This window comes from Vigna radiata, unplaced genomic scaffold, assembly GCF_000741045.1.
Source record: "Vigna radiata var. radiata cultivar VC1973A unplaced genomic scaffold, Vradiata_ver6 scaffold_51, whole genome shotgun sequence".
NCBI classification, from domain to species: Eukaryota; Viridiplantae; Streptophyta; class Magnoliopsida; order Fabales; family Fabaceae; genus Vigna; species Vigna radiata.
The window spans coordinates 437,042-447,682 of record NW_014542732.1 but is presented as its reverse complement, the minus strand read 5'-3'; the positions used below and the strand labels follow the sequence as shown (position 1 = coordinate 447,682).

The window sequence follows — 10,641 nt, the reverse complement described above, 5'->3', positions numbered from 1 at the left end:
GCGGTTCATAGACTCTTCTTTTCTTCATGTTTCTTCTTCTTTCTTGAGTCTAAGACCTTCCATCTTCAATCCCATTCTTCATTTTCATCAAAAACACTGCAAAACAATGCAAAACAAGCATAATATCTCTAGTAACAGCTTTTGATTCTAAGCTCATTCTAAGCCTTAAAGGGGTGTATTTTGATCTCAAATGAAGTGTGAAAATAACTGTTTTTCAACAGTTATCAACAGGTGGTGGTTCACAAGCTGTGTGAACATATGCATTGTGATTTTTTGATTGTGATTATGAGGCTAAGCATGGTATTTGATTGAATGGTTGGAATAAGCTTATGTGAGGTTTTTGAGCTCCAGAGTTCTTATTGATATATTTGTTATCTACTTGAAAGCATGAATGATTTTGCCTAAGTTTCTGTGATTGATTGAATTGCATGAATGTGTCATATGATCAAGGACGTTTTTGATTTAGCCCTTTCTTAGCTAATGCATAAAAGTTTGTCCCAATGAAAAAGAGCACAATGTGTTCTACCCTTTTTGAACCTAAGCCTTAAACAAAAAATCCTTTTGAGAAAAATCTTTACCTTGAGTTAAGTTGAGAATTATTGCATGGTATTGATAAAGGTTCAAGTTTGGGGTTGTTGGGAAAGTTGAAAAAGAAAGAGAAAGCATTGAGCTAATGTGTTGAGCAAAATTGAAAAAGATAGAAAAGATAGAATGAAAAATATAAGCTCAATGCAGAAAAAGGGGAAAAGTTGGGACAAAATGAGATTGATTGGTTAAAGAGAGTTTGTGCTTGAAATATGAATATATAAATAACTCTCTTAACTCAAGGGTTTTGTGATCTAGAAAAACCAATTTTTCTTGTTAGCCCAACCACATTATAAGCCTTGAAAAGTCCTTGTGATGACATGTGTATGTGATGATGTTTGATTGTGGCAGATGAAAGGCAATTTTGTTCTATGTGACATGAAGATAGTAGAGGGAAGGAGTGACCTATATACACCTTTGAGTGAAACACTTTTGAGTGCTTGAGTATCTGGTGAGGAATGATTCCATGACTTCATGATTATATCTATGATTAGCTAATTGATCATTCATAAGAATAACCTTTGTTGGAAGATTATGTGATTCTGTGAACACCATGATGACTAATTCGAATCAAAATATGTGCACATCTTGACTAAATTCTATTGATGAGTTGATTTGAGTGATTACCTATCTTGAAAGAAAGAGCTTTTGAATGTGATTGAACCATTATGTTGATTTGTGGAAGACTAAGTTTCATCTTGTTTGCTTGAGGACAAGCAAAGTTTCAAGTTTGGGGTTGTGATAACGGTTGAAAAACCGTTATTTTCATACTTAATTTTGATATTAAATCACACCCTTTATGGCTTAGAATTAGCTTGAAATCATGTATTTTTATTAAGTTAGAGAATAAGAGAGTCAAAGTTGGTTTTCTTGGTTTTATGCTTTGTTTCCCTTGATTTTGTAGGTTTTTGGAATGAATTGGAAGAAAGGTTGAAGTATTAAATGGTTGGAGTGCTGAAAAGTCAACAAGAATCCAAAAAAGTCAATCAGTCAACCAAAAAAGTTTACCAGAGCGCTGAGCGCTTGACCAGGGAGCTGAGCGGCCAGTTTTGGGCACTGAGCGATCCTGCGATTAGAGGGAAACCGTTGAGCGGTTAAATTAGGGGTTGAGCAGTTGTCAGTTTTTATATTGCGGATTCTGTAATCTTTCTGTTATCTTTTTGGCTTATAAATAGCCTCAGTGCGAATTGAAACACAATCTTTTGGCAGAGAGAAACGTCCAGAGTTGTTCCACACACCTTGGAGGAGGTTCCTTGGATGCTTAGGCTCTAATCTACCAAGTTTAGGGTTATTTCTTCCATTCTTTCATTACTTTTCATCTAGATTCATCATAATTATGGTGAACTAAACCCTAGGTCGTTGAGGAACAATGTAATCTTTTGAAACTCTTTTATATTGAAATTCGTATCTTCTTTATAAGCTTGCATATGCTTATCTTTATCAATTGTTGGGTTCCTTACCTTTGCTTAATGCTTTTATCGTTTAACTCATTCGATAACTGTTGTTTGTCTTTATTGATACGGGGACATATAGTAATGTCATGAACTAGGGAGAATTCCTTGATTATGCTAATATCGCCTAGGGATAGGGGTAGGACGATCAATTGTATTTTACTTCCGTTTATCATGCATTATTAATTACTAGGGGAGGCTAGGGATAACAAACTGGTAATTAGTAATAGGCTCTTTTCACCAAGGGATTAGGTTAAGGGTAGACCAAGAAAGTTTGCATGACAATATGAAAAAGAAGCGAATTAGATAAGAAAAGTAGATATAAGAGGGTGGATAAGATGAAATTGTAAACCCCAACAACTCCATTCATTCATAGTTTCTTTTAGCCAATTGATTCACTGCATTTTGCATGTTTACTTTTGTCTTGCATACAAAACCTAAAATTTAATTCTTTTCTCAAGTCTTATGCGATTAGTTTACACTAAAGATTAGGCCTTTGAGTCCTTTAGGAGAACGATATTGGGTTTACCAATTATATTACTTGATAACGATCTGGCACACTTGTCAGGGTCTTAACAGAGAACGATACTCGGTCTTACCGTTTATATTACTTGATAACGATCTGGTACACTTGTCAGGGGCTTAACATGTACAAGTGCTAAAATGCTCCTTGACGAAGCTATCACTTAGTGCTAGTATAGCACCGCTCAATGTTATACCAATTGACAAGAAAAACATTTTTTTTTTATTTCAAGTGAACTTGGACCTAAATCAATTGTTCAAATTGGTACTTCTGTCTCAGTGAATTGGTTCAAAGTAATTTTTACACATTAAACTCGTACCAATTTACTCAATTTCTCATATTCCAATTTCTTTCAATCACACAAACCCAAGCAACAATCAAACACGAAGTAAGCATCCAAGCCATACAAATCAATTCAATCATACACATGAATCATAATTATCAACAAACAAGATATCAAATTTATCAAACTCATACACACCAAAGTAGCTAGCTTCCCTTACATTTGATAACAGTCCAAAAAGCTAAAAAATCTTTATAATGCTCTTAAACGTACAAAATACCTTATTTTCTCCTAGGAATAATATAAACATGATTTGAGTATGCCATTAGAATCACTTGTCAACAAAAAATCTTATAGATGACTTTAAAGAAACATGTAGCAAGATTTTGACCACATGAAAAGGAAGAACTAACTTGAACCTAAAAAGAGACAAAAAAACTAATTTATTCAAACTGAGAAATTAATCAATTAGAAATGAAAAACTTGTCATAAAAATCATTAGAACGGTCTCTAATTTTCAAACAGATAGACAAGAGGTAAAAAAAAATAAAATTTTTTTTTTCTAAAGAATATATATATTTTTAAATGATAAAACCAATTTATAAAAACTCTATCTATTAATATTAAAATAATTAAATTAACCATTTTAAATACTATCAATTCTAAAAATAATTTTTTTTAAAATCCACTCTATAAAGAATAATATTTGAGTACTACCCATGTAAGAGAATAATATTTGAATACATCTATTTAGCGAAATAATGTTCCAAAAGGTTTATTTAATTTTTTTTAAACGGGATTACATGGAGAGAAAAATTACACGAAACACAACTATCTTTTGAAGAGAAATTTGTCAGGAGAAAAAAATCTACACGAAACACAACTATCTTTTGAAGATAAATTTGTCATTTATTTTGTTTCCCTTAAAAACTGAGAACATTTTATACGGTTCAGGACAGCATTTTGGAGATAATTTTCAAAATATTGTAATAAACTTTTAATTGATGTTTAATATTTTTCACAATATTAAAATAATTAGATTTATAAAAGGAGCTAATGCTACGTAAGAACATGATTACATGACCTCTTTGTTTTGATTATAGAACATGGTCCCACCTAATAGTTTTCCTATTCAAAAGAATCTGATGAAATGACGAAAACAACCGCATCATCAAGTGTCGTGTCGGAGCCACAAATTCACGAGCTCCACTAAACGACAAAACCAAAACTGGTGGCTACGACGCAAGAAGTATCTTCCTCAACTGTCACCAACAACATCCCTTAGCTTCCATTTCCATGTGTACTCAAACCACCGAATGGAACATTCATTTGGTTAGTCCCACCAGTCATGATCGCTTCCACCTCCAGCATTGCAACTCACCCTTTCTGCTTTCTCTCTAAACCAGCCACACACACAACAATAGGGTTTCTGTCTCTCACACTAAACTCTCGAGGTATTGCTGTTGCACTTTCCTCGTCGTCAACTAGGACCACCCAGAAGCTCACGTGCAACTTCAACGCCAAAGATGGAAGCTTTCAGCAGCAAGAGGAAGAGGGTGACCGTGAAGTGCTTTGTGAGGTCCAAGTGGTATCGTGGAGGGAGCGCAGAGTCAATGCCCAAATCACAGTCGATGCTGACACTGAATCCGTTTGGGATGCTCTCACTGATTACGAGCGTCTCGCTGATTTCATCCCAAATCTTGTATGGAGGTAATGCAAATGTTAATGCTTCTATTCACATTCAATTTAAAAAAAGAAAAGTTCTTTTACTTTGTATTGGTGATGATTAAGTTAAAGGTACAATTTATAAGGCACGTGTTTTTTTTCTGTTAGTGGGAGAATTCCTTGTCCATACCCAGGAAGGATATGGTTAGAGCAAAGGGGATTCCAAAGGGCTATGTATTGGCATATAGAAGCTCGTGTTGTCTTGGATCTTCGAGAAGTCATCAATTCAGTGAGTGTCTTTTAACGCATACGCTATATGAACTGGGCACTGTAGCCAGCCACTAGCCTTACTTGATTGGAATGAAATTGAAACTTTTGGGTGTATTTGATTTCTCTTTATGTTTTTATTTTTTTAGTTTTCAAAAGGCTTGTGTATGATATTGTTGAGACAACTGGTAGATGATGGTACAAGACATAGAGAGCAGGAGAAGCTGAACATGATGAGAACAGAAGAGCAGTAGAAAGCATCTTCTAGCAATTTTTAGTTTCTTTAGGTTTTAAAGCACTTGTTTTAGAAATAAATTTCAAAACTTAAGTATAGAAGTGAATAATTAGTTAAATTAATACTGCTATATTTGTTCGTTTTAATTCTTCAGGAATGGGATCGAGAACTGCACTTTTCCATGGTTGATGGAGACTTTAAGAAGTTTAATGGCAAATGGTCCGTAAAATCTGGAACAAGGTATATAATCTATTTCATGAAGCCATTTTTGCAAAGCAGTTTTACATCAATCAAAAAGATACCAATATGTATATCTTTAGCATGATATGTCATATCAATCTCAAACTATTAAACTTTGTTTAATGAAGTTCTGGTTCTGATTAATGAAAGGATTAATTTTAGTTAAGCATGCATCAACTGTAAACAACCCACACACAAGAAAAGAACGAATGACAGCAATCTCTGTATGGTATTATGATATAGTAAGATACGGTATTTCTTACAAATGATAAGAAGGCATTCACTGCTATTTTCACCAATTCCAATTAAATCATGTGATCCATGTAGCCGACTTTATCTGTTTGTACAAGGCTATTGTTGTCGTCTTTCGTCTTAATGAATCAAAATGTGTCAAAGTATACTTATATTTTAGAAAGAGAATGCAATAACTTGGCTAACTTTCCATATGCAATAATAATTCTCCCTGCAAGACAATAAAGCTTTTCCAATTGCCATCCTAAATTATTTCACTCATAGTAGTGTCTCAATTCTTGTGGGGTTTTATGGGATAAGTATCTTCATTTGTTAATAACATATGGGCTGTTCTTATTGAAATTAATCACATTGTTATTACATTTCTAGTTTACACGAATTCTGGTTTATGCAGGTCATCAACTGCTATTTTATCGTATGAAGTCAATGTAATACCAAGATTCAATTTCCCAGCTATTTTTTTGGAAAGGATTATCAGATCTGATCTTCCTGTGAACCTTCGAGCTTTGGCATACAGAGCTGAAAAGAATTTTATTGGATATCAGAAACTTTCAGCGTCAGAAAATCAGTTGCATAAAACTTATATGGCCATTAACGGGTCATCTGTTAAAAAGATAAATGGTTCTTTGTGTGAAAGTGTTGAAAAGATAAATGGCTCTTTGTGTCAAAGTGATAAGTTGTCTCCAGCAGAGAACAAAAAGGAAAATGCCTCCTCTGTTTCCAGTTCGATACTCACATCTTCGAGTGAGGTGAGAAGCAACTGGGGTGTATTTGGAAAGTTTTGCAGGCTTGACAGGCCTCGGATGGTGGATGAAGTTCATCTCCGCAGATTTGATGGCCTTCTGGTAAATTTATGTACTAATTATTATAAGTTGACCTGGATTCAGACCATTATCTGTTTTTACGGCAATTAGTCATACTTAGTAATAAAGTGATTTTGGTATGAAGGAAAATGGAGGTGTTCATCGATGTGTTGTTGCAAGCATAACAGTTAAAGCTCCTGTTCGTGAAGTATGGAATATTCTAACTGCTTATGAGACTCTTACTGAGTAAGCCACTTCCTGAGTTACGCTAGATTTATTGGAACATTAAATAAGAAATTCCCAGTTCTATTGTTTCATTCTTGTAATTTGATTCCACATAATATGTTGCAGGATAGTTCCAAATCTAGCAATCAGTAAGGTTGTATCACGAGATAACAATAAAGTCCGTGTTCTTCAGGTATAGGACAATGTTAAAGAAGTAAAGTCTTAAAAAGAGAACATCATATCTATCTGTTTATATCCCGAATTGTTTCTTAACAGCTAGTGCTTTACCAACGTTATCTGCAACCGGTTACACAAACTTGTACCCATTAGCACAAACACTGATGCAAGAATGAACATGTACTGTATTTATATCTATAATTTTGTGATATCCTGGTTTAATCAACATGCAGGAAGGGTGTAAGGGCCTACTTTATATGGTGCTTCATGCTCGTGTTGTGCTGGAGTTGTGTGAATATTTAGAACAGGAGATCAGTTTTGAACAAGTTGAAGGGGACTTTGATTCTTTCCGGGGAAAATGGAATTTTGAGCAACTAGGAAATCATCACACCTTGCTAAAGTACTCTGTGGAGTCAAAAATGCGCAAGGATACTTTCCTTTCAGAAGCCATCATGGAGGAGGTTTTGCCTATTAATTCCTTAGCTGACTAAACACCGTTAATTGAGTGAAATTTTAATCTTCTGATCTGTCCTAAGTCTCCATTTGCACCATGAAATGTAGTGAATTTTTTGCACAATGTCATTTCAGGTCATTTATGAAGATCTCCCATCAAACTTGTCTGCAATAAGAGACTACATTGAGAACAAGAATGCATTAAAATCTTCAGAATTTTGTGAGAAGAATACAAATTCAGGGCAGCAAATTGTTTCATCAAGCTTTCAAAATGATGACAGCCCTGGCTCAGCCGAGGAAGTTCCCAATTGCAATGATCGATGTTCATCTCAGCAAAGACCTAAAGTGCCAGGCTTACAGAGGAATATTGAAGTACTAAAATCTGAACTCCTGCAATTCATCGCAGAACACGGACAGGAAGGATTCATGCCAATGAGGAAGCAACTTCGTTTAAATGGAAGAGTGGATATTGAGAAGGCTATAACACGCATGGGTGGATTCAGAAAGGTTGCAACCGTATTGAACCTTTCCTTGGCTTACAAACACCGCAAACCAAAGGGTTACTGGGACAATCTTGAAAATTTACAGGAAGAGGTAAGCTGCAAAAGCTCGTTCCTATCTCAAATACTTTCATTTCCTTGTTCACTCTGCATCACTTTGCATTTGTTTACCCCGCAGTAGAAATGCTAATGATTTCACAAATGCCTTAAGTGTAAGAAAATTGATATACATAAATGACGTTATTGACATGTTGATGCAGATAAGTAGGTTTCAAAGGAGCTGGGGAATAGACCCTTCATTTATGCCGAGTAGAAAGTCATTTGAACGTGCAGGTAGGTTCAGATGTTGTTCTGAACTTTGAGTTTCTGTCTGCAACAAAATACAGTTTTCTTTGAAGTTTATAAAAGATGCAAACATTGACATGGTAGACATGAAATTTGGAACAGGGCGGTACGATATTGCGCGTGCACTGGAAAAGTGGGGTGGACTACACGAGGTTTCTCGGCTTCTGTCGTTGAAGGTAAGACAAAGGAACAGACATGAGAACCTTGGTAAGGATACGAAGAGTGATCATGCAGATGGTGAGATGAAGACACCATGTATTTCTCAAGACACACAAAAGTGGCTTACAAAACTAAAACAGTTGGACATAAATTGGTTTGAGTAAAAGAGGAAAGCATTGGTTTAACTGTGTATGATGTCAGTGTGTCACTTCAATTATTGCCCTTCACATGGATTTGCTCATTCCAACTTCTCAGATATCATGCTTTCATGAGCCAAGATTTACTAAAGAATTATGTTTTTCCAAAATGTTATGATAATATGCAATCGAGAACATATTTACTATAAAATAAATTCTTCTACTAACACTTTTAATATGCTTCGAGCATTGTCTACAACACAAGATGGCCATTCACACTACTTGTTGAAGGTGATTTATGAAAAAGCTTTTTCTGCAATATTTAAGTATTTTTTTTCTTTTATTTCACCTACTGATTTCTTATTTTATAAAAGTCCTCATTACAACGTGTCCAATGTTATACAAAACTGTTAGGTACAAAAGAATTCTTCTTTATTTCATATCTTTGAATAACCGTTAAATAAAATCAACGTTATATTAATATTATGAAATACAATTTTATTTTTCAAAAATAATAATAACATTATTATTATTACCAGGAAAGAAAGACACTTATTACCTCTATATTTTAAAAAATAAAAAAATAAAAATGAAAAGAACAATGATTCGGACTAAATTATAAAAACTGGTCAATTCGTAATGTGTTATAATTTTAGGATTATGAAAAAAAAAAAACTTCCTATAATACTCAAAAGATAAAATAACACAAAAAAACAATATATATATATATATATATATATAGTCATCACTCCTCCAAAAATGAAGTTTCATTTTTTAAGTCTACTTAACATAGAGCTTTTTAAAAGCTTCAACTCCTAAAGCCCATATAAAGTGGGTTGTGGTAGGGTTAGGATGGGACTAGTCCCAAACTAAATTAATTAATTTTTAATACATTTTTAATTATTTCTTTTATTTGCTTTGTAAGTTTAATAATTTCCAACTTTTTCATTATATTTTACTAATATCTTTCTTAATTAAATACAAATATATAAATATTAATATTATCAAAAATTATTCAAAACAATTTTTTAATTGTAATTATATTTTAAATGTATAATTTCATTATTTTTGAAAAGTTAAAAATATAATATATATATATATATATATATATATATATATATATATATATATATATATATATATATATATATATATTGAGTTTGTTTAAGTTTAAATAAAGTAAGTTTTTACTAATATCTTTTTTCTTTCAATATACATATATAAATGTTGGTGTTATAAAAAGCTATTTAAAGTGATTTTTTAATTGTAATCATATCTTAGATATATAATTTTATTTTTTTTTAAAAATTTAAAATATAATATAGGTTGAGTTTGTTTAAGGTTAAAAATAAAGTATTTTTTTACTAATATCTTTTTCTTAAAATATAAATATATAAATATTAATTTTATAAAAAGTTATTTAAAATAATTTTTTAATTATAATCATATTTTAAATACATAATTTTATTATTTTGAAAAGTTGAAAATATAACATAAATTTAATTTATTTAAGTTTAAAAATAAGATAATTTTAAAACAAAAAAATAAATTGTTCAAAATGAGTTATTTTTTATAAGTCTAGAAATTACTTATATTTAAAAAGAATTGTATAAACATATTTTAATTCTTTCTTGCTTTGAAAGTTTTTATAAATTTATTTTGATAAACTATTTAAAAAATATTATATATAGATAAAATTTTAACTTATATTTAGTTTTCTCATAAAAATCAATCATAAAACAAAATTAAACTAGTTATTATTATTATAAAACAATATTACTATAACAAAAAATTTCATACATTAAAATTGAATAAAATTACACAATTTTATAAAATAAAAAAATAAAAAAAAGTATGTTAACAATTATAAAAAAAATTATAACAAGTGAGAGAATTGAGTAAATATTATTTATAGAAATCATATGTATTTATTGTAAAGGTATGAAAACTTATAAAGTCATTGGGCCTATATTGAGGCAGTCCAGCCCATAAAGCTAAGGACCCATGATCTTAGGAAGAGATTTTCTAAAAATCAGAGTTCCTTCATTTTGCCAGCTTTCTTTCTCTCTCTAAAACCCTTGTCCTAAAATTCTCTTTGTCTTCTCTTTAGATTTTCTCTTCACTGAACCGTTTAAATTTTAATTTGAAGGTGCCTAAACGATAGTGGTGGCAAGAGCTTCATTTTGAACCGAACAATTTCAACTGGTAAGTCCCCTTTTCCCCTTCTCTTTCACTGTTCTAGAACCTAGGGCATGCAACTTTGCTAGGTTCATGTGCCTTGTACGTTTTTCCTTCCATTCTCTGCCCATTCGAGCTCTAAGAGCTATGTTCTATCACCAAT

The 10,641-nt window shown here is 32.1% G+C and overlaps 1 protein-coding gene across 1 annotated transcript; it reads left to right on the top strand.

The window, feature by feature from the left end:
• The first annotated feature begins 3,998 nt into the window (after positions 1 to 3,998).
• Positions 3,999 to 8,404, top strand: LOC106780723. Its single transcript, XM_014669037.2, has 10 exons — positions 3,999 to 4,552; positions 4,676 to 4,796; positions 5,164 to 5,249; positions 5,896 to 6,346; positions 6,450 to 6,550; positions 6,656 to 6,722; positions 6,940 to 7,167; positions 7,295 to 7,753; positions 7,920 to 7,992; positions 8,107 to 8,404. The coding sequence occupies exons 1-10, from the start codon at positions 4,191 to 4,193 to the stop codon at positions 8,325 to 8,327; spliced, it is 2,169 nt and encodes a 722-aa protein (XP_014524523.1). The 5' UTR covers positions 3,999 to 4,190; the 3' UTR covers positions 8,328 to 8,404.
• Positions 8,405 to 10,641: the final 2,237 nt, after the last annotated feature.